The 24664-nt window shown below is 37.7% G+C and overlaps 1 protein-coding gene and 1 long non-coding RNA gene across 5 annotated transcripts; one reads left to right on the top strand and one right to left on the bottom strand.

Annotated features, from left to right (window-relative positions):
- Window positions 1-1005: 1005 nt before the first annotated feature.
- Window positions 1006-5398, bottom strand: LOC132602148 (uncharacterized). Its single transcript, XR_009567622.1, has 4 exons — window positions 5190-5398; window positions 2749-3636; window positions 2496-2635; window positions 1006-1240 (listed from the first exon to the last, which is right to left on the bottom strand). It is a non-coding gene; the product is annotated as an uncharacterized LOC132602148 (long non-coding RNA).
- A 16744-nt stretch (window positions 5399-22142) lies between these two features.
- Window positions 22143-24295, top strand: LOC132602147 (uncharacterized). Of its 4 annotated transcripts, none has more exons than XR_009567621.1 (4): window positions 22143-22496; window positions 22839-22859; window positions 22968-23278; window positions 24098-24295. XR_009567621.1 is itself a non-coding variant. In XM_060315141.1 (3 exons), the coding sequence occupies exons 1-2, from the start codon at window positions 22218-22220 to the stop codon at window positions 23217-23219; spliced, it is 531 nt and encodes a 176-aa protein (XP_060171124.1). In that variant the 5' UTR covers window positions 22143-22217; the 3' UTR covers window positions 23220-23278; window positions 24098-24271. The 4 variants fall into 4 exon arrangements, 2 of the variants coding, with proteins under 2 accessions (XP_060171124.1, XP_060171123.1); XR_009567620.1 differs by having other exon boundaries at window positions 22965-23278; XM_060315141.1 differs by lacking the exon at window positions 22839-22859 and having other exon boundaries at window positions 24098-24271.
- The last annotated feature ends 369 nt before the right edge of the window (window positions 24296-24664 follow it).

Raw genomic sequence — 24664 nt, 5'->3', positions numbered from 1 at the left:
AGAGGCAGTTCAGACATATAGGTTGCATTTATTTCATCCTATGTTTTCTTATGTCTCTTTCATGTTACTTTCGTACCTTACATACTCAGTACTTTGTCTGTACTGACGTCTCTTTCTGGGGGCGCTGCGTTTTATGCCCGCTAGCACTATTAAAAAAACAGGATTTTTCGACAAAAAAAATGGCAATTTCCGACCTCATGAGGTCGGTTTTGGGCAAAAACGACCTCAAAATCGACCTCGAAATCAGGTCGGAATTATTACCGACCTCATGAGGTCGCAAAAAACCGACCTCATGAGGTCGGTAATGTTTTTTTAGCCGGGTATTAATTAAATAAAATACCGACCTCATTAGGTTGGTAAATTATATTAATAATATAATGATATAAGTTTACCGACCTCCTGAGGTCGGTAATTTATATGAATATATGATATATTGTTTTAGACTTCCGTCGTCGTGAGATCGATATTTTATAATTTTTTCAAAATATTTGCAAAAACCCGACCTCATGAAGTCGGTAATTTGTAATTTTTTGGAAATGTTTTCAGAAAACCGACCTCATGAGGTCGGTAATTTGCAATTTCTATAGATAGTTTTGCAGAAAACTGACCTCATGAGGTCGGTAATTTGCAATTTCTATAGATAATTTTGCAAAAAACCGACCTCATTTGCAATTTCTAGATAATTTTGCAGAAAACCGACCTCATTTGCAATTTCTAGATAATTTTGCAGAAAACCGACCTCATGAGGTCGGTAATTTGCAATTTCTTGGAAATTTTTGCAAAAAACCGACCTCATGAGGTCGGTATTCTGCAAAAAATGGGTAGGATCCAACTGCTATTCCAGCCGCCCCCTGTCAAGATGAAACAATTTTATATTCAACTAAAACTGGCTCAAATAGTTACCAACAATTCACCAAAGTACTGAAAAACATAAAACATTAAGCTACTTCAACAAACACATATATTACAACCAACAATATGTCAAATTCAATTCGAAACTACTTCAAAGTTGAATCAAAACGTCATTCAAACATTTCGAAGAGACATTAAGCTACTTCAACATTCGCAAACATCTACACAACATTAAACTAATTCACAACATTTGCAAACATCCACAGAACATTAAACTAGTGGGACCACCAACACTCTTAAGCCACCTTTCCTCTATTTGTTCTTCTGTCACCTGTGTGTCGGGTGGCTGAGTACGAAGAAACTCCGCCTTTGAATGTTGATATTGATTCTGAAATAAAAAGGTAAAATTAGCAACCGACTTAAATTAGGTATTCAACGGAAAAAATTATCAAATTCTGAAAAACTTTAGTTTAAATATCTTGTCTCGGATGTTTATAACAAGATTAACTAGCTAACTAGGTTATTCTGTTTGGTTAGACACTGAAACATGAAATATGTATGAATAAATAATGAACTGAAAATTACATTTTGCTACACAAGATGTCTATACGTTTCCTTCAAGATCTTCTTTATGTGGAATCATATATTAGACAGCTTGGAATACATCATTTTTCCATTAAAAAACACATGATGCATGTGAAACCACAGAATACAACCCACATTTTTTTTAATCTGAAGTGCCAGATTTGCACTTCATGTGGATTTAGGTCTGGACAGTGTAAATTTTCTTGCCTTTTGGATGTTCCGATCAGTCGCAGATTAGGACAGCTTAAGTAGGCATTAAGATCCACTGATATTGATTTCAATGAGATGCTTCTAATAGATCTGGGGAACATTTTCTCCAACAGCAAAGGGCACCATTTGATGGACTATCACATGTTTTGTAATCCAAAATCAAAAACCAGAAATGAGGGGAAAAAAGAGCAGTAGATTCTACATGACACAAGGTTTTCTTTTCCACTTTGTATAAGAAATACTAGAATGTAATTTGGATGTACGGATCCAGGTAAAACTGAATACACAGATTTTTCCCATTCATGATCAAACAAATGAATGTATCAGTTGATATCGGGGGAAAAGGAAATCAAGTCATGCTCAAAATATGACTTCTATTAAAAAGGCTATAGTAAACTCTTACTTTAATATCCACTTGCCTCAAGGTATTGTTGTTTCATTTCAATCTAAGACATTACTATAGTACTGTGAAGTTTTAAAATTTTAAAAATCTGCCCAAAACACTATGTCTCAGGCTCAATGCTACTTGTACTCTTTGTACAATTATCATATTCACTTTGTGTACTTTTTTAATCCTGTATTATAAGAATAGAAACCAATCCATTCTCCTTTATTATAAGAATAGAAGCCAATCCATTCTCCTTTATTATATTAACCGTGCATTTTGTTCACCCCAAAAGGTTGTTACAGTTGGTTTTGAGGGGGCTGAGTACAACAGATCCTTCCTATGCTAATTTGAAGGCTAGGACTCTTACAAAAGATCTGAAGTAAAGTGGGATAAGGGAATATCCGTATCCTAAACATTAAAGTATCTAGCCTATACAAAAGATAGAGATTCAAGGAATTACTCTGGATCAAAGACAAATTCTTTCGTTTCCTGCTAGATATCTTTATAGCTCAGGCATGCAGCAAGGGCGGTGAATTCTCATTTAAAAATGCGTCCATGCTGTTTGGATTACCCCAAACTGGGTAGCCTTTAATTTTCCCTCTAACATCAACAAACATATGCAACAATCAGAATCCAAAACAAAAAAATGTCTGTTAAGTTGACTCTGATTTTTAGCACAACTATGTCCTTAATATCGTTTTAGAATTGCATACCAGGACATTCAGAGCAGCCAGTGTAGCCCTTCCCTCACGAGTTCACTGCATTAAGAATCAAGATAACACTATCGAAAATCATAAGAATTGGCGAATTATTTGGGAAATAGCTGTCATAGCAGAACATTGCTTCTTAATTTATTCGGTTAAGCACAGATAAACCCATAGTTATGTGCAAGATTACCTTAGAAGCAGAAGCTATGTGGGTACCACGACGACGTTCTTCATGTCTGCAAGACCGGGTTTCATGTAGGGCGAATGTTGTTATTTCTAGAGACATAATTACAAGAGAAAATCTATTTGAAAGAAGAGTTAAAAGAAAGAACATACTCATGTCAAAAGAGAACTGTTGTCATTCACAATGGTAATAAGCAACTATTATGCTTTATGATCATTAAAAAGAAATACTTGGAGACAGTGATACTGTTTCATGTACACATATTTTCTAGACTTCTCCTCAGTTGCAAGGCAAAGATAGTAAAAATTAGTTTCTACCATACATAAGGACTCGCCTTTTCAAAGAACTGATGATCTGTTGAGATAGTGAAGATAAACGATACAAAACAAATGGTAACAACTTGTCATCTAGTGAAATGTCACTATTTCTCAGTGCATCCTCATCTGGAACTGGCACTGGCCTTTGCTTCAGTATTCTCTAAAATTATCTCATAATGTTGCTCGCTTTTCAGATTCTCTGAACCTAGCACCATGAGAAGACAAGTAATGGTAGTACTCATAGGCATTTCCTGCTCAGGACCTTTGAGCATTTCAAGGATGAAATCTACAATTGAGACCACTCAGGTCAATTACTATAGATAGAGATATTTGATCTTTATGCGTAAGAGAGGGAACGGTATGAAAAGATGACCTCTTCTTTCTAGGCATAGCCTGTAAGACACATAAAAAAGAGGTATTATTATTTTTAACTAACCACGAGTTGCTCTTGAACAAACTTAGTGAAAGGGCATCATAGAGTCTTAAGAAACCAGGCAGTAAATACTATAAATTGTATAGACTTTGAAAAAAGCTTTACGTCAAGCTAAATTAGATTACACTATTTAAGCATACAAAAATTAGCTTCTTGATTTCCAAGTGCTAACTGCTAAGCTCAAGTGCAGATAAGGCTAGGTGATTCTCCACTCATAATCTTATTTAAGTTTCATTATAAAAGGAATGAATCATGCCAAAGTAGAAGTAAGAGTTCTAAATTATACCAACATCCTCCTGGTGACAATCTGATAGCCCTTACTTAATAAGCTCTTTCTTTAATTTTTAACTTGTATTCTTTACTCCTCTTTGTCGATGTCTGTTTATTTTCACCCCTAATTATATATGTTTGTTGTTCCTTTTAATATCACCATCTCCTCTTGCCTCACAGTTCAGTTTTGATTGTCTAAAAGTGTAAGAATTTGAACATCGAATCAAAACTCTTAAGGTTATGTAAGGGTAAAGTATCCCAAGAAATCATAGGCCCCTTTGAAAATCTTTAAACAACTAATGTGGTATAGGTCTATTTTTATCTTTCTCCTGCACATGTTAATGTAGTTCTAAGTTCTAAAAGAGGATAAAAAAATGTACTTTACTCACTAAAAAGGAAAAGGCAGCCAGGGATGCATGAAACTACCAAAAACTGTTTCTAATTAATACTCAAGGAGCTGAAGAATCTAAATTTACAGTTGTATCATTTACAAGTTTATAGTTGCACTAAAAAAGTAGACTAGCTAAGCATCTAACTGCCTTCAATATTGGAATTCATGTATGAGTCTCTGTAGTATAGTATAGAGTCCAAAAAGTATAAGTTGGCATATTATTTCATACCCGTATGGTTGTAGCACTTTCAGGTAACACCAGCTCTACAAGGCTTCCTTCAAAGTTTGTGGTAACCTACTTTTTTCTGGGCTGCATAATTGTATAGTTCTGTCATTTCCTGGACTTCATATTTGTGCATATGTCATCGGATTTTATCTACTATAATTTCTGGCTTTTTGCTCCTTCAGTACCCAACTACTTCAGTGGAATGAATTCTTCAAGAACCTAATTTACTAGTATTACTCTATTAAATTCCATTGTTTATCCATGTTTAAGATTGATGCATAGAAGGATTATATTTTATCATTTTACCAAACACATGAAAAAAAGTACAATTCTCATTAGACAGAACTGTAAAAGCCCATAGCAACCGGCATTGTCTTTGGCATGAACATAAACTTCCCAATTTGCAAAAACAAGAATGGTCTTGAATGTCAAACTTCCCTACTTTCTTCTGAACTATTGGAAATAGATTTTTTTTTTTTAAAAAAAAAAACTTGGAAATAGAAATTTTTTCCCCGTAACTTTCTTCCATCAAATTAACAGCACAATGCCAAATATAGAACATTAACCATCACCAGGAGATTTCTAATTACAACGCAATATTAATTAAGAAAAGAAAGAAAGCATACCTCAAATGGTTGGCTGTGGACGAGACGGCGACGGCGGTACTGATTAGGGACGGTGGCGACGGTGACGGCGGTACTGATTATGGATGGCGGCGATGGTGACTCCCTGCAATGATGGTGACGTCGATGGCGTATTAGGGTTAGAGAGAGGGGGGAGTGAAAACGTGAGAGGGAAAGAGAGAGAAATGGAGACAGAAGGGTTTGTTTGGGTCTGTTTTAATTTAATTTATTTGCCCAATTATACCGACTTCATGAGGTCGGTATATATATATATTTTTTTAATTTAAAAGAATACCGACCTCACGAGGTTGGTCTATTAAAAATAACTAGTATAAGTACCCGTGCGATGCGCGGATTATTTTAAAGAAACAAAGAGATTTATAGATATAAATGTATATGAACCATGTATGACATATTGTAGATTTTATATTCTTATTTTTTTTTTTTGGGATCAGTCTTATTATAGATTAAGATTTTCTATGATATAGATACTCTGTTATTGCCAGTTAAGCTTAACAAACTCTCAAAATGTCATGAAAATACTTATCTTATCTCTTTATTTATAAAAAAAAATTACAAAGATAAAAAAATAGAAATAAAATAGTATCATTTTGTTGAACAAATATTTTAGACTCTTTTATATTAGCTGCAACTTCTGTTTGAAATGCCAAATAATGTACATTTAACGGTGGAATAAGAAATGGATAAATATACATTTTTCAAAAAAAAATTATAGAAAAAATTACACATTTTAGAAAATAAATACCCAAACCTGCCTGTTATTTCTTATTACATTGCCTTCACCAATCGTCCATCATGAACAACTGCCTCAACATATTTCCTCTTATCGACATTACTTTTACCACTTTTTTTTCGATCCCGGTCCATTTTGATTCATAGTTCAACCTAAGAATCCTCACATACGCAAGATGATAAATTTTCATGAAACTCACCTCTCCCTGGCATCACCCCCTTGGCCCCGTCATTTTCTATTTGAAATGTACAAACTTAGATGTAAATTCCCACATATGACTTATTTCTGTTTTGAAGAGAGGATGCTAATATCTTAATATTTGACCGAATGATAGGTTTATGACCAACTATCTCATGCAACCCAACAGTAAAAATAATATGCCCAAAATCTATATACAAATCGCAAAACATATTGCAATGCCAAAAACAGAAGCACCAGACCTTTTTCATGCAAACTTTTTTTGCCATGTTTTCGTTGTTATTCATGAAAATTGTATCACTTTCATCACCAAATTATGAAGTCAAGAGCGGCCATTCTAGAAGAAAAAGTGATTCCGCCCTTGATGACAATAGCTTCATTGTAGAAGACGTTTGGAAAGAGGGTCTTTAACGGAGCTAATGTCTCTTCACATCTGTATACTTACCAGATGGCACGTAAAGATGAACATCTTTGCCTTATTCAAGTGATCGTAACATCAAGCCAACGAAGATACTGAACAACTTACTTTCTATTAATTTGACTAAAATGGCTTGAGTTGCATGTAAATTCACTTTCGATTTCTTATTGCATTAGTTGCTCTCACAATAAAACTGTGTCATCACTACATGGTATCTCATCGACCAATCAAACATCTATTTCGTCTAGATCTAGACGAAATAGATGTTTGATTGGTCGATGAGATACCATGTAGTGATGACACAGTTTTATTGTGAGAGCAACTAATGCAATAAGAAATCGAAAGTGAATTTACATGCAACTCAAGTCTCTAGAGACATAACAAAAATAGCTTATAAGATAAATAAGTATTCATAAACAGTATCCTTAGTGACAGATTGATAAAAATATTTTTCTCTTCCACTAAGAAGGGAACACTATTGTTATAGGAGTACTAAATAATAACGTTCAGCTTTAAATCTTTCGTGATCATCGTACTCTTCATGGAGGAGTACCTAGCGTCTAAAAATTCTAATTTTTTAAGATTAATAAGAAAACTTGATCCGATGTGTAATATTTTTTATTCCCTCCATAATTATCTTTGGCTAATTCCCGCAACAAAACCATAAAAAATTCCAATAAAGAATCCTAAAAAGGCACTCATATATATAGTTAAAATCAAGTGATTTTCTCCAGTTGCACAAAGCCATAATTGCGATATGCTTAAAAGAAATACAAAACATAAATAAACCATTTATTTATGATAAGCTAAGGACAAAATTATTTTGGGATACAAAGTCGGGATTCTTGACCTTCGAATTTATTTTGAGATATAAGTTGTGCATGAATTTATTGGTATGGAACAATTAGGAAAATTCGGGACCAAAAGTGATAAAAATTGGAAGATAAAAATCATCCACAATTTCCATGGTTGGCCCACACAAATGGTGTTCAATTTTAATTGGGACAACACATTAGTGTGGGCCAAGGGATAATTGTACACTTCATTTAAATGGTAAAGGGTGACCTCTAGTCTTCATTGCTCATCCTCACACTTAAAAACAAAAGGGGCAAAAGCTGAAAACCTTCATTGAGGCTCACGGCCAGCTGGGAGAAAAATCCACTCCCATTTCAAGCCATCCAAAAATTAATTGCTTGGTACAAACCCCCTATTTTGAGGTCCCTAAGTAGCGTGGAAGCATCGTTGGATCGATCAACCCACCAATTTTCATCTTTGGAAACCCTAGGCTATTGGGAAATTGAAGGAGAAAGGTAAGAATCATTTATGTTTTGCATGTTACAAAGGTTGTATGCTTATTGTAGTAGGTTAAAAAGGATGAATATCATGAAATATAGTGTGTTGGAAGTGAGTTGGGTGTGTGGTGCTTGAGCCGTGTAAATGGGTGTTTGTTGTGTTGTGTTGAAATTATGAATTAATGCCTAGTTAGTTTATTATGATCATTGTAGGGTGAAGAACGATTGAGAATCATCCATATATGTACGTTTGTAGTGTTGGACGAAACGGGTCACATTATATGACAATGGACGAATTAATATCGCTTAATGTTTTAGTCGTCGTCGTTGTGAATTCTATGTTGGAAATAAACGTTTATTAACTCAAATTGATATTGTGATTGTTGCGGACTGATTTGGGTGCTATTGTACATTTAATGTGAATTATTTGTTGATGAGAATAGCTTTGTTAGAATGTGAATTTTTGGGTACAACTCATGGTTTGGAAATGAGGAGCATGATATAGGGGTGTCTCGGGTTGGGGGCTGAATTCGGCTGAATTGTAGAAAAATTTGGGTTGTTGGGAATGTTGTATGAATTGCTTAGAATGTCTTTAAATATTGTTAGTATGTGAGCGTATAAGCGTCGATTTTGGCTTGAAGGTAAGTCGTCGAATTGAATTTATGAAAGTTGATGAATGATGGAAAAGAGAGCTATTATTGTTGTATTACCTTTCGGATTGATTATTAATGTTGTTAGGTTGGTTGTTGTTGTTGTTGTTGATTGATACGGCCGAGTTAAATTCTCGGGGTAGCCTGTTTACAGGGGAAATGCTGCCCAAATTTCTGTAGAATTAAGGGCAAAATTGGAATTTAATGCCCAAAGAGTCTTTAGCTAATGTTTGGCATTTTATGGCTTATTTTTAGATCGTGGGCAGCCCGAATCATAGTTTGGACTTAGCTTGAGTTGGATCATATTGGAGAGCGTTTGAGGTATGTAAAGCAACCTTCCTTCTTTTGGCATGCCTTAGTTTCACATAGGCTAGATTAGAGCTTTAAGGGAATTCCAAATTCGAGATCCGAGCATGTTATGATCCATACATATATTCTTTGTCACTCTTATGTATGTTTTTATGAAATATGAACCATGATGTATTTGAAGTAATCGCTTTCCGAAATTCGCATAGAAAATGTTCACTTTAAGGAATTTTGTAATCTCTGAATGCCATATTTTTCGCATAGAGGCTCGGATCGCTCCAATAATTTTTATAGGAGTTTGCTTGATGTATAATGGGTATGTTTTTCATAGGCGGGCTCAGTTCGGGTCTATACTCGTCCGTGGGTCCTGCGACGCCCTTTATGTAAATTCGACAACTTTGAATCAAAAAGTGATAATTATTATTCCGATTTCGAATATGACTATTTTACTTATCCTTCGGATTTATAATAATGATTTTATGCATATGATTCCTCACTACTCCGCTCGTGCCTACTATGATATCGTTCGCCGGTTCCCGGGCCGTTTTTGTTGTCGTGCGCTTTTTGATACATTCCGGTGTTATGCTGTGTTTATGGTTCACCGTGCTCCTCGCTCGAGGGCCGGGTTCCACTTATGTTTGGCGTTATGCTGTGTTTGGCGTTATGCTGTGTTGTGATGTGTGACGGGGATTCGGAGATTTGAAACTTTCTGGTGTTATGCTGTGTTGTGGCGCCATCGACAGGCGGGCGACCACATTTTCCAGTGCCCTATGCATAATTTATACTTTGGAAATAAACATTTTGATATGTATTATTTTATATATATCTGATTCGATTATTATTCAGATTTATTTCTGTACCTTCTGCTTTGCATACTCAGTACATATTTCGTACTGACCCCCTTCTCCGGGGGCTGCGTTTCATGCCCGCAGGTACAGACGCACAACCTGGTGATCCACCTGTTTAGGACACCCTTTCTGCTATTCGGAGTGCTCCTCTCTTTCCGGAGCTTATACTTTTGGTATATATATTTATTAGTGCATTTGTATATATTCGTTCATGGGTACGGCGGGGCCCTGTCTCGTCATATGATTCTGTCGGTCTGTTTAGAGGTCTGTGGACATGTTTGTGGGTTAGGGTCTTTCTGTATGGATGTATGTACATGTCGTTTGGGCGATCCCATACGCCGAGGCGGCCGGTCCGCATATGTTGTTTGGGCGATCCTATACGCCGAGGCGGCCGGTCCGCATATGTTTATATATTGCTTGGTTAGCCCTGTGTGGCTTTTGTTGGTATTTTCTGCGTGCAGGGTATATTGGATAGTCCGTAAAACAAAGGAAACTCTGCCGAAATTTTCTGGAAATTACCTAAATTTGAAATAAAACCTTGTCGGCTTCCGCCATATACTAGAATGAGTTGATAGAATTTGAGATAATATTTGATAGATGGGTTCGGGTGCCCAGATCGGGCACTAGTCACGGCCTACGGGGTTGGGTCGTGACAGAAGTGGTATCAGAGCGGTTTGTCCTCGGAGTGTCCACAGATCGTGTCTAGTAGAGTCTTGTTTATCGGTGTGTTGTGCACCACATCTATAAACAGGAGGCTACAGGACATTTAGGATGTTGTCTTTTCTTCTGATCTTAGATCGTGCGATAGAGTTGTGCTATTAGGATGATTCTGTTTTGATCTGTTGTTGTTTTTCTTTCAGTGATGCCTCCGAAAAAGGCGACGGCCGCCCAGAAGAAAAAGGGCGTAGTAGGAGAGACCAGCCGGGCTCAGAAGGATACTCGGACCCTTGCTCAGATGATGCGTGATATTACGTCCCGGGCAGAGAGATGATGATGATGACGATAGGCGTGACAGCCTGAGGGTTCGAGAGTTTCTATTATGTGGCCCTCCAGAGTTTTACGGGTCTAAGCCCGACGAGGACCCCCATGACTTTATTCGGGGGATGCGGCGCTCACTAGATTTGGTCAGGGCTTCAGAGACTGAGTCTGTTGAGTTGGCTTCGCATAGACTACGGGATGTTGCTGCTCACTGGTATGAGTCCTGGGAGCTATCCAGGGGTGAGGGTGCTACCCCAGCTACTTGGGACGAGTTCGTGACTGCTTTCACTCACCACTTTTTGCCCCCAGAGTTACGGCGGGCGCGGGTTGACCGATTTTTGCATCTGCAGCAGAGGGGTCGGAGCGTCCGTGAGTATAATATGGAGTTTGATTCTTTGGCCCGGTATGCACCTGCCATAGTAGCAGATATGGACGATCGGATGCACAGATACGTGATGGGGTTAGACCGCTATTTGATTGATGGCTGTATAGCGGTGGCATTGCAGGCAGACATGGATATTGCCCGACTACAGGCTTATGCCCTGGGTATGGAGGACCGACATAGAGCTGATTATTCTAGCAGAGATCGGGACAGGAGGCCGCCCAAGAGGGCCAGATTCGCAGGTTATTCTGGAGATTCTCGAGGCGGACAGCCTCAGCAGCAGCAGTCATGCAGACATCCTCCTCCGTCAGGCCGGGGTACACAGCCAGCCGGTAGGAGATTTGACAGTGCAGGACAGTCTGGGGCCGGTCAGAGCTCCAGAGCATCAGGGTCACAGATAGCTAGAGGTCCCAGCCAGTCCAGACCACCCAGGCCCCGTTGTTCCCATTGCGGGAAATCGCACCCGGGAGAGTGTTATCGACTTACTGGAGCCTGTTTTTCATGCGGTGGTCAGGGCCATCTTATGCGAGATTGTCCGTTGGCGAGCGGTTCTAGTAGTGTGGCTCAGCCGACGGGGTCAGCCGCTGGTTCATCATCTGCTCCATCAGTTGCACGCCCTGCGGGGCGAGGTATGCCTGCACCGGCGGGACGCGGTCGAGGTCGTGGCAGTGCTTCAGGTTCTAGCGGTCCTTCGAACCGCATTTATGCCTTAGCCAGCAGACAGGACCAGGAGGCTTCACCTAATGTCGTCACAGGTATATTACTGGTTTTCTCTCGTGATGTGTATGCATTGATTGATCCTGGTTCAACATTATCATTTATATCTCCACTCGTTGCTGATACAATTGGGATAGAATCTGAACCGATAGAGCCTTTTGAGGTAGCTACACCAGTAGGGGACTCTGTTATAGCCAGTCAGATTTATAGAGATTGTTCCGTGATTATCTGTGGCCGCTGCACTAAGGCGGATTTGGTGGAGTTAGATATGATCGAGTTTGACGTGATTATGGGTATGGATTGGCTAGCTTCTTGCTATGCTAATGTTGATTGTCAAAAGAAGATAGTCCGATTCCAATTCCCAGGGGATCCAGTTATAGAGTGGGCAGGTAATACAGTATCGCCGAGGGGTAAGTTTATTTCATACCTCAAGGCTGAGAAAATGATCAGAAAGGGGTATATTTATCATCTGGTCCGTGTTCATGATTTAGAGGCAGAGGCACCGACTCTTCAGTCAGTCTCAGTGGTTAATGAATTTGTAGATGTATTCCCAGATGAGCTTCCAGGTCTTCCTCCCGAACGGGAGATAGAGTTTGCTATTGATCTGTTGCCAGACACTCAGCCTATCTCTATTCCTCCGTACAGAATGGCACCTGCAGAATTGAAAGAATTGAAAGAGCAGCTGAGAGATTTATTGGAGAAGGGTTTCATTCGGCCTAGTGCGTCACCCTAGGGAGCTCCGGTATTATTTGTGAGGAAGAAAGACGGCTCGCTGCGGATGTGCATTGATTATCGGCAGTTGAATAAGGTAACCATCAAGAATAAATATCCCCTCCCCAGGATTGATGATTTGTTTGATCAGCTGCAGGGTGCCAGGCACTTCTCGAAGATAGACCTGCGATCGGGTTACCATCAGGTACGGGTACGAGAGGCTGATATTCCCAAGACAGCATTCAGGACCCGATATGGGCACTATGAGTTCAGAGTTATGTCTTTTGGGCTGACAAATGCCCCAGCAGTATTTATGGACCTGATGAATCGGGTATTCAGACCGTTCTTGGATATGTTTGTGATCGTATTTATCGATGATATTCTGGTTTATTCTCGGTCAGAGGCAGAGCATGCGGACTATTTGAGGACGGTACTTGGCATACTTCGGCACCAGGAATTATATGCTAAATTTTCTAAGTGTGAATTCTGGTTATCTTCAGTGGCATTTCTGGGACATATTATTGGGGCTGATGGCGTCCGGGTGGATACCCAGAAGATCGAGGCCGTAAAGAATTGTCCTAGACCTACGACGCCGACAGAGGTGCGTAGCTTTCTGGGATTGGATGGTTATTATCGGAGATTCGTGGAGAAGTTTGCTTCCATTTCAGCGCCTTTGACAAGGCTGACTCAGAAGGGAGCTAAGTTTCAGTGGTCAGATGCTTGCGAGCGTAGCTTCCAGTTGCTGAAAGAGAAGTTGACTACGGCTCCAGTCCTGACTCTTCCGGAGGGTCCAGATGGGTATGTGATTTATTGTGATGCCTCTGGTATTGGTTTGGGATGTGTGTTGATGCAGCACGGCAGGGTGATAGCTTATGCTTCCCGACAGCTCAGAAAACATGAAAAGAATTATCCTACTCATGATTTGGAGCTGGCCGCGGTCATTCATGCTTTGAAGATGTGGAGACATTATTTATATGGGGTTCACGTTGACATTTATACAGATCATAAGAGCCTTCAGTACATCTTTAGGAAAAAGGAGCTGAACTTGCGGCAGCGGAGGTGGTTAGAGTTGCTGAAAGATTATGATGTTGACTTTCTCTACCATCCTGGGAAAGCTAATGTTGTGGCAGATGCACTCAGCCGCAAGTCTATGGGCAGCCTAGCAGACGTGCCATCAGAGAGTAAAGAAATGGTTCGCGATATTCATCAGTTGGCTAGTCTTGGAGTTCGCTTGGCTGATTCTGGAGATGTTGGGGTTTCTGTTCGAGGTATTGCTGAGTCCTCTATTACAGAAGATATTAAGCGGCATCAGTATGAGGATCCTATTCTAGCACAGTATAGAGACGCAACGCTGGCACAGGAGAAGACTCTGTTTGAGATTTCACCTAATGGAGTGTTATTTCATAGAGGCAGATTGTGTGTACCTGATGTTGCAGGGTTGCGGCGACAGGTTATGGGTGAGGCACATTACGCCCGATATTCTGTTCACCCAGGGTCGACGAAGATGTACCATGATATCAGATGCCAATACAGGTGGGACGGTATGAAAAGAGATATAGCAGAGTTCGTTGCTCAGTGTCCAAATTGCCAGCAGGTTACGATTGAGCAACAGAAGCCCGGTGGGCTATTGCAGGAGATGGAGATACCGACGTGGAAGTGGGAGATCATTAATATGGACTTTATTACAGGTCTACCTCACACTCCACGGAGGTATGATTCTATTTGGGTTATTGTTGATCGGCTGACGAAATCAGCCAATTTTCTTCCTGTTCGGACCACCTATTCAGCTAAGGATTATGCCAGGCTTTATGTCAGGGAGATTGTACGACTTCATGGAGTTCCTGTGTCTGTTATTTCCGATAGAGGTGCCCAGTTTACAGCTAAGTTCTGGAGATCGTTTCAGGAGGGATTGGGGACCCGGTGAGCCTGAGTACAGCCTTCCATCCCCAGTCCGACGGACAGGCCGAGCGCACTATTCAGACATTGGAAGGTATGTTGCGTGCCTGTGTTATTGATTTCAGGGGTAGCTGGGACGACCATTTACCTCTTGTTGAGTTTGCGTATAATAACAGCTACCACTCCAGTATTCAGATGGCACCATATGAGGCTTTGTATGGCAGGAAGTGTAGATCACCGATCGGTTGGTTTGATGTTGGGGAGACTGAGTTGATTGGCCCAGATGTGGTCCAGCAGGCCGTGGATAAGGTGAAACTTATTCGAGAAAGATTGTTGGCAGACCAGAGCCGACAGAAATCTTATGCCGATAAGCGACGTCGACCGTTAGAGTTTCAGATTGGCGATTGGGTGTTCCTGAAAGTGTCACCGATGAAAGGTGTTATGCGATTTAGCAAGAAAGGAAAGCTCAGTCCGAGATATATTGGGCCCTATCTGATTATTCGCAAAATAGGAAAGGTGGCCTACGAATTGGATTTGCCAGCTGACTTGGGAGCGGTACACCCGGTATTTCATGTTTCTATGCTTCGTAAATGTATTGGTGACCCTTCCAGAGTCTTTCCTGTAGATGACATTCAGGTCACAGAGGAGCTATCTTATGAGGAACAGCCTATAGCCATATTGGATCGCCAGGTAAAAAGGTTGCGGAACAAGGATATGGCTTCTGTTAAAGTGCTGTGGCGGAACAATAACCGAGAGGAAATGACCTGGGAAGCTGAGGAGCATATGAAGAAGAAGTATCCTCATTTATTTTCAGAGCCTACAGGTAATCCAATTCTCTATTTGACTATGTTGTTTGATAAATGAATCGTTGATCAATGATTGTATTGTTGTGATAGTTAGTAAGGAAACTCCCCCAAATTGTTGTATGACCGGTAAGGTTAATCTGACATTCGAGGACGAATGTTCTAAAGGGGGAAAGGATGTTAGAACCCGTATTTTTGTACAGTGGAATAATCCGGATTTATTTATGATAAGCTAAGGACAAAATTATTTTGGGATACAAAGTCGGGATTCTTGACCTTCGAATTTATTTTGAGATATAAGTTGTGCATGAATTTATTGGTATGGAACAATTAGGAAAATTCGGGACCAAAAGTGATAAAAATTGGAAGATAAAAATCATCCACAATTTCCATGGTTGGCCCACACAAATGGTGTTCAATTTTAATTGGGACAACACATTAGTGTGGGCCAAGGGATAATTGTACACTTCATTTAAATGGTAAAGGGTGACCTCTAGTCTTCATTGCTCATCCTCACACTTAAAAACAAAAGGGGCAAAAGCTGAAAACCTCCATTGAGGCTCACGGCCAGCTGGGAGAAAAATCCACTCCCATTTCAAGCCATCCAAAAATTAATTCCTTGGTACAAACCCCCTATTTTGAGGTCCCTAAGTAGCGTGGAAGCATCGTTGGATCGATCAACCCACCAATTTTCATCTTTGGAAACCCTAGGCTATTGGGAAATTGAAGGAGAAAGGTAAGAATCATTTATGTTTTGCATGTTACAAAGGTTGTATGCTTATTGTAGTAGGTTAAAAAGGATGAATATCATGAAATATAGTGTGTTGGAAGTGAGTTGGGTGTGTGGTGCTTGAGCCGTGTAAATGGGTGTTTGTTGTGTTGTGTTGAAATTATGAATTAATGCCTAGTTAGTTTATTATGATCATTGTAGGGTGAAGAACGATTGAGAATCATCCATATATGTACGTTTGTAGTGTTGGACGAAACGGGTCACATTATATGACAATGGACGAATTAATATCGCTTAATGGTTTAGTCGTCGTCGTTGTGAATTCTATGTTGGAAATAAACGTTTATTAACTCAAATTGATATTGTGATTGTTGCGGACTGATTTGGGTGCTATTGTACATTTAATGTGAATTATTTATGATGAGAATAGCTTTGTTAGAATGTGAATTTTTGGGTACAACTCATGGTTTGGAAATGAGGAGCATGATATAGGGGTGTCTCGGGTTGGGGGCTGAATTCGGCTGAATTGGAGAAAAATTTGGGTTGTTGGGAATGTTGTATGAATTGCTTAGAATGTCTTTAAATATTGTTAGTATGTGAGCGTATAAGCGTCGATTTTGGCTTGAAGGTAAGTCGTCGAATTGAATTTATGAAAGTTGATGAATGATGGAAAAGAGAGCTATTATTGTTGTATTACCTTTCGAATTGATTATTAATGTTGTTAGGTTGGTTGTTGTTGTTGTTGTTGATTGATACGGCCGAGTTAAATTCTCGGGGTAGCCTGTTTACAAGGGAAATGCTGCCCAAATTTCTGTAGAATTAAGGGCGAAATTGGAATTTAATGCCCAAAGAGTCTTTAGCTAATGTTTGGCATTTTATGGCTTATTTTTAGATCGTGGGCAGCCCGAATCATAGTTTGGACTTAGCTTGAGTTGGATCATATTGGAGAGCGTTTGAGGTATGTAAAGCAACCTTCCTTCTTTTGGCATGCCTTAGTTTCACATAGGCTAGATTAGAGCTTTAAGGGAATTCCAAATTCGAGATCCGAGCATGTTATGATCCATACATATATTCTTTGTCACTCTTATGTATGTTTTTATGAAATATGAACCATGATGTATTTGAAGTAATCGCTTTCCGAAATTCGCATAGAAAATGTTCACTTTAAGGAATTTTGTAATCTCTGAATGCCATATTTTTCGCATAGAGGCTCGGATCGCTCCAATAATTTTTATAGGAGTTTGCTTGATGTATAATGGGTATGTTTTTCATAGGCGGGCTCAGTTCGGGTCTATACTCGTCCGTGGGTCCTGCGACGCCCTTTATGTAAATTCGACAACTTTGAATCAAAAAGTGATAATTATTATTCCGATTTCGAATATGACTATTTTACTTATCCTTCGGATTTATAATAATGATTTTATGCATATGATTCCTCACTACTCCGCTCGTGCCTACTATGATATCGTTCGCCGGTTCCCGGGCCGTTTCTGTTGTCGTGCGCTTTTTGATACATTCCGGTGTTATGCTGTGTTTATGGTTCACCGTGCTCCTCGCTCGAGGGCCGGGTTCCACTTATGTTTGGCGTTATGCTGTGTTTGGCGTTATGCTGTGTTGTGATGTGTGACGGGGATTCGGAGATTTGAAACTTTCTGGTGTTATGCTGTGTTGTGGCTCCATCGACAGGCGGGCGATCACATTTTCCAGTGCCCTATGCATAATTTATACTTTGGAAATAAACATTTTGATATGTATTATTTTCTATATATCTGATTCGATTATTATTCAGATTTATTTCTGTACCTTCTGCTTTGCATACTCAATACATATTTCGTACTGACCCCCTTCTCCGGGGGCTGCGTTTCATGCCCGCAGGTACAGACGCACAGCCTGGTGATCCACCTGTTTAGGACACCCTTTCTGCTATTCGGAGTGTTCCTCTCTTTCCGGAGCTTATACTTTTGGTATATATATTTATTAGTGCATTTGTATATATTCGTTCATGGGTACGGCGGGGCCCTGTCCCGTCATATGATTATGTCGGTCTGTTTAGAGGTATGTGGACATGTTTGTGGGTTAGGGTCTTTCTGTATGGATGTATGTACATGTCGTTTGGGCGATCTCATACGCCGAGGCGGCCGGTCCGCATATGTTGTTTGGGCGATCCTATACGCCGAGGCGGCCGGTCCGCATATGTTTATATATTGCTTGGTTAGCCCTGTGTGGCTTTTGTTGGTATTTTCTGCGTGCAGGGTATATTGGATAGTCCGTAAAATAAAGGAAACTCTGCCGAAATTTTCTGGAAATTACCTAAATTTGAAATAAAACCTTGTCGGCTTCCGCCATATACTAGAATGAGTTGATAGAATTTGAGATAATATTTGATAGATGGGTTCGGGTGCCCAGATCGGGCACTAGTCACGGCCTACGGGGTTGGGTCGTGACAACTATTGTATGAGATTGTTCAGGAGTCGTGATAAGTGAGAGAGAGTTGGTTGTAGCACAAGTACTTCCAACATCCGGTTGTACATGTTCAGCCTTTCTCTTCTTATCTGTTTTGAAACAACATATCCTAAAATGTTATGATATGTGTTGTGTACTAATATATGTTATCGGATCAAAGTCCCGATTTTTGGCAGCTTTGATCGCAAATACGAAAAATTATAGATAGTTATTACACTAAAGGTGATTGAAACACTTACACGGTTTCTTCATCAGATTAACATTTACATATGTATGTGAACAATTAGAGAGGATACAAATTAAAGAGACCAAATTACAAAACAGAATTAAGCAAGAATACACAAAATAAATAATAAATTATAAAATAAATGAATAATAACGCAACCGGGAGGCCTTGACTTACATGTCTATTTGAGATGAAACTCCTAAAGTCATTTGGATGTACATGAATTTAAATCAGTTCTCACCTTCTCTCCCTGCAAGGAAGGTAATTAAACATACATAAAGCTTAGGAAACAAATTTTCTTATCAACGTACATATTTTTTTTATCTAGTCAAAAACTAAAACTTTTATACAAATTGACAAATGATAAATACTTATCTTTAGCTTGCAGTGGCTATTTTCGTAATGCTCTCAGCATTCTGCATCAACCTTCTTAGTTTCCATTGATGCCTGCAACAACCACAAAATAACCATTTCGTTCAAGATTCTGCCTAAACGTAACCCTTCTCCCTTAGTTCCAGCATCTTCATCAACTCAGTTATGTAAGATATCGTATAATAAATTGATGTTATAGCATTAGTGCATTAAAACATAAAACAGTTGAGTTAGAGGTGGTAATGGAAAGTGGGCAAGGAAATGGGGAACGTGGGTGAGTGCTTGAGGTTGGTTTAGGTATAAGAAGTTATATTAATTTTAAAAAACTGAATGATAAAAAATGTTCAAATTTTTAAACTGGTTATTCCTTATGTGACGGAAATTGTTCAAAAAGTTAAATTTCATGTTTTGCTCGAGATAATGTCTCCTAACTTATAGCAATAATATTTATCCATTTGTTAAACGTGTGGAGAAGTTTAAATTAGTTTCAAATCTATTATTTATCTATTTTTCCTTTGACAAATCATTAATACAATTCCAGTACTTACAACTGCTCATTGTGATTTCTCCTACAAAATGTAGTCATTCTTACTACGCATAGATAAATGTAAAAATTGAAAATCTAATTTGTAAAATTCCTATTTTAAAATTTTGAACGAAAGATAGTAAGAAAAATTACAGAATTGAAAATCTAATATATAAAATTTCTATTTTAAAATTTTGAAGGAAACACGTAAAAGAAATTACACGGAAAAAATTTGACTCTCTTTTAAAAAATGTATAATGAGCTTAAATTTAGGACACGGTTGGGATTTTAGTGAATATTTAAATTCTTTTTTTTAATTATACATTCAAATTATAAAAAGTGTGGATAATATCTAACGTAACTTAAAAAGAAAGGAAAAACACATACTATAAAACATTTTTTTTCAAGTAATCAAATAAGAAAGTAAATACACATTAGCAATAAGTACTTGAAAAAAAAAAAAACAAAGAAGAACAACAATATAGAACGTGGTCACCCCATTATAGGATGATTGTGGGTTTGCTTGGCTCTAATATTCTGGAGCACATCCTTTTTTATCTAATATTTTTTAATTGTAAATCAGTATATTTATATCAAAATTAAAAATTAACTAATTATTAACTATAATTAACTAATTGTTGTCCTAAAACTAACACATGGCATTCTCCTGCGCTGCCACTTGTCACAATGCTATTGCAAACTATCCTCTTTTTAATTATATATAGATTTTCAATTATTTTTAACGAACCGACCTCGTGAGGTCGGTATTATTTTAAATTAAAAATATAAATTATAATATTAGGCATCAAATAAATTTCCGACCTACTGAGGTCGGTACATTATTTTTTCAAATTTTGGTACAAAATTACCGACATCATGAGGTCGGTTTATTTTTAAAAAAATTAAAAAATAAATATTAAGACTTTACTGACCTCATGAGGTCGGTTTTTTTCCGACCTCAATTGAGGTCGGGAAATCCTATTTTTTTAGTAGTGTAGTGCAGATAGACAGTTTGGTGATCCGCCCTCGTAGGCTGCTGATCAGCTGACCTTGGAGCACTCCTCTTGTTCTGGAGTTGCTTTGTACTTTTGGTATGTTATTCTTTCGTGTACATATGGGTACGGCGGGGCCTTATCCCGACCTCTTTACATCAGATACTCCGGTAGAGGCTTGTAGATAGTCATGGTATAGTTAGACTTGGTATGGCCCCCTTCGGCCTATATTTTGCTGTATAGTTTTTCATGACGGCCTAGTCGGCTTATATAGTTTTGTCCAATATAGTTGTATAGTTTGTCTTCTTGGGCTCATTCCTTTTCAGCATATCTCTTATATGATTTAGTAGGTTTTCATCTGGTGACCCCGAGGTCCACTCTTGTTTATGATCTGAACAAGTAAAAATGGAGAGAGGGAGTATTTAGTGTTGTTAATGTTCTCTTCTTCATTATTTCAGCTTTGCTCTTTCGTTATTGTATTTTGCTTTACATACTTGATTTCTTATATGTGTTACTTGAGCCGAGGATTTATCGAAAATAATGTCTCTACCTTCACAAGGTAGAAGTAAGGCTGTCTACACACCACTCTGTACAGACTTCCGAATTACACTGAGTATGTTATTGTTATCGTTTTGGCACGTCAGATGTGTCAAGTGACTAGACAAATTAGGATCGTTAAAGTACATTCAAGTTGCAATTGTGGGTCCAGATTCATATGACGATTTTGGATATGGGTCCGACAAAATAAAACAACGGTGGTATGTAAACAAAAAAAAAGTACAGGAATGCCGACAAATTAGTTGGGTTAAGTGAACACTGTCAATTTTAGGATGACTGTTTAAAACATGACCATTTTTGTGATGTATTTAAAATTTATTTAACCTGATAGAGCAAGCTTCAGATATGTTTGTCCTTTGTTGTTCTCCTCTTTTTCGTAGGGTAAATAAAACACTAAAAAAGGATCTCTTATATAAATTCTCATTAATATTATAAAATTAAAAAGAATAAAAATTGTAAAGAAATCATGTTTATCATCATATTTTCGTGAATCAGAATGAAGCTAGTCAAAATCGATTTTGAGTACTCATATCCGATTACAAGTTCATTGATTACTTTTGGTTTTTAATGGTTATAGTACAATTTAAGTCATTTCAAGAATCAAGTGTAGCCGAGTAGATATTAGCCATCACAATAACTCTGTCATTATATAACTTGTGCAAAGTAGAAGTGGAGGTCGGTTAAATTTAAAGTGGCTAAATTTTTAATATTTGTAAATGCTGACTATATTTCGAATAATAACAGCACTAAGAGAGATTACCTATTTCATTTCTACCAATTAGTATGCGTTTTGGACAATATTTTCAAGTTAAAAGGATATACTTGGACACTTTAAAAAAAAAAAAACTATTTGAAAATTAAAGTTGTATTTGTATATAAACTGCATTTTGAAAAGTAGTTCATGCGAAACTTAAAACTTTGGCACTATAAGTACTTGGAAACTCAAAATAGTTTTTAATGTTTAATTATCTTAACTAAAAAAATTGTTATCTATAGCAATTTTTTTTTATAACTTTAACATCTTGAACACGAAAATTGCAAGGGTGGGTGGGTTAATTAAAATATAAATTGTCACACACACAACGCAATATAAATATTGCTTCCTCTATAAAAGGTCAAACAAGCTCTGCCCTCTGCTCCAACTTGGTTGAACTGAGACTCATAAAATTATTCTCAAGTATTCTCTGACCAACAAGAGAATAATTAAATTAATGATGCTTCTTCGTAGCTCTTCAAGTCCATTATTGAAGCAATATTATTCATGGCTACCACAATTATCCCCAGGACCAAAATACTTGTCAAGATCATCTACATCACTCTCAAGCTCATCACTAGATTCAGTACAAAAGATGTCCAGAGCTTTGTCTGAGACTGATCTTAAACTGTTCAATAGACCATCATCTTCAAGCAGTACTTGTTGCATGGCCATGCACAACATACTTCCTATCACAGTTGATGAAGAAACATATGAAGAGGAGAAAGAAGATAAGGTAGTGTTCATGAACAGTTAGATAACCTCATATCTATTTGAGAGAGCATATTTTTATTTATTTAATTGTGTTTTCGGTACACCCTTTCATGTTTTGACCTTAATTATTCTTTTTATGAGCTTTAATTTTGTCTTCAACACGCCCTCTCACGTATAGGCAAGAATTCTTTTCCATATGCTTAATTATGTCTTTGATATAGTACCCCTTCATGTCCTATCGTGATTCATCTTTGCATGGAGTTTAATTATGTTTTCACACGCCGCTCCCATGTGGCGTAAGTCTCATGCCAAATTTAAGTTGTATATAATGTTAACTTAGTGTAATTGTTTTTTCTACTATTAGGTCACCTCAGAGGATGTATAAGTAAGCTTCCTAAAACCATTGCTGCCTATTTTGATGCTATATATTAAATTTAGTGTAACATCTGATTATCCAAAAACTTAAACCGTTAGAAATAAATGTCTTCAGCAGGTAAGGCTGAATAATGGATTGATGTTGTTTCCGAATTATCGGTTGGAAACGGGTGAGGGGCGTGAAGTTGAGGAAGAGAAACACACGAGGGCGGTGGAGATGGTGGTTGACGGCGGTGGAAGTGGTGGAGACGGTAGAGGAAAGAAATGTGGTGGTGGAGGTGGTGATGATTCTAATGGTGGAAATGGTGATGGTTTTGAGTGGGATTCAAATCATGGGAGTGATAGTACTGATTTGTATTACAAAAGATGATTCAAGCTAATCCTGGGAATTCACTGCTTCTTGGAAATTATGCAAGATTCTTGAAAGAGGTACTAATATAGACTTGCATTTCTTTATTTTCTACCAACATAGATGCACAAAATTGTGTTTTAGCAATGCTTGAATGAACACAAAGTTTAAGAATTATGGTATATATCAAAAGTATTCTTAGAACTTGTAATTCTATAAATCTATGTTATTACAATATTCTACGGTTATAAAAGAATTCCATTATAAGAATATTATGGAAAATTTAGAGTTAAATAGTTGTCAAATACACAAAAATATTAAGCTTTTCGTCCCAATTTATGTGATAGTGTTTGTTTGGACACAACATTTAAGAACTAAAGAAAGAGTTTTGAAACTTGCGATCAATACTAAATGTTTATCATTTGTATGATTCTAAATTATCTCATTAAAGGTTGAATAAATATTTTAAAATTAAATTGTTACTAATATAGAAAAAGTCATTTTCTTGAGAATGATCCCAAAAAAACAAAAAGAATTATCTCATAATTTGAAACAGAGAGAATACTATTTTATGTAGAACGGACTAAAACAAGGATCGTATAAAATGAAATAAAGGGTGTACTAAATCTTTTTGTCCCTTTTTTTTTTTTTTGGTTTTTGGCTGAAGTACATTCTGAGTAACTTGACGATAGAAGATTAGAAGTTCCTTTCATTTGTGCATATCGGTTTTGTACTATAAAAAGATTTATCCGTAGGTTTTAACTTGGTAAATGGTTTATAATAATTTAAAAGATTTTAGAAGTAAAGTATTATATAAATTGCAAAAATGAGAGCATGCGGAGATGTCCACGTACTCTGTTTCTAACAGTTGTTGATTTTGTAAATTGAAAACCAAACAGGTCCGTGGAAACTTTGTGAAAGCAGAAGAATATTGCGGGAGAGCAGTTTTGGCAAATCCAAGTGATGGAAATGTACTTTCATTATATGCTGATTTAATTCGGAGATCCCATAAAGATGCCTCTCTTGCTCAAAACTACTTTGAGAAAGCTGTTAAAGCTGCACCAGACGATTGGTAAGAATAATTCTTATATATGACATGAAGGGATTAACTAATTTTTACCTATATATTACTACTTTCAGTGTAAATAACTGTCGTCTGATTTATGAACAAGTTATACTATAGAATTAAAATATTGTAATTGTAATATGAGAACTAAATAATGATGAGATTATTTAGTGAACGGAAAAGGGTCATATTTACCCCTGTACTTTCAAAAAAAAGGTTAAATATGCCCTTCGTTTAAGTATGGGGCTATAAATACCCTTACCGTTATACATTTGGTTCATTTTTACCCTCAGCCTAACGGACCATCAGGTCCCACCAATAAAAGGGACACGTGGAGTGTATTAACACACATAACGTTCTAGCTCATTTATCAAAATCAGATCCTTACCATAATGTCACA

The sequence above is a fragment of the Lycium barbarum genome, chromosome 7, assembly GCF_019175385.1.
Source record: "Lycium barbarum isolate Lr01 chromosome 7, ASM1917538v2, whole genome shotgun sequence".
NCBI classification, from domain to species: domain Eukaryota; kingdom Viridiplantae; phylum Streptophyta; class Magnoliopsida; order Solanales; family Solanaceae; genus Lycium; species Lycium barbarum.
The sequence above is the reverse complement of the archived record's forward strand: the minus strand, read 5'-3'. Positions and strand labels throughout refer to the sequence as shown.

Coding starts and splice junctions, on each gene's coding strand:
- LOC132602147 (XM_060315140.1), top strand. CDS start 22,218: ATGATGCTTCTTCGTAGCTCTTCAAGTCCATTATTGAAGCAATATTAT. Junction 22,497..22,964: donor AAGAGGAGAAAGAAGATAAG/GTAGTGTTCATG, acceptor AAATGTCTTCAG/CAGGTAAGGCTGAATAATGG.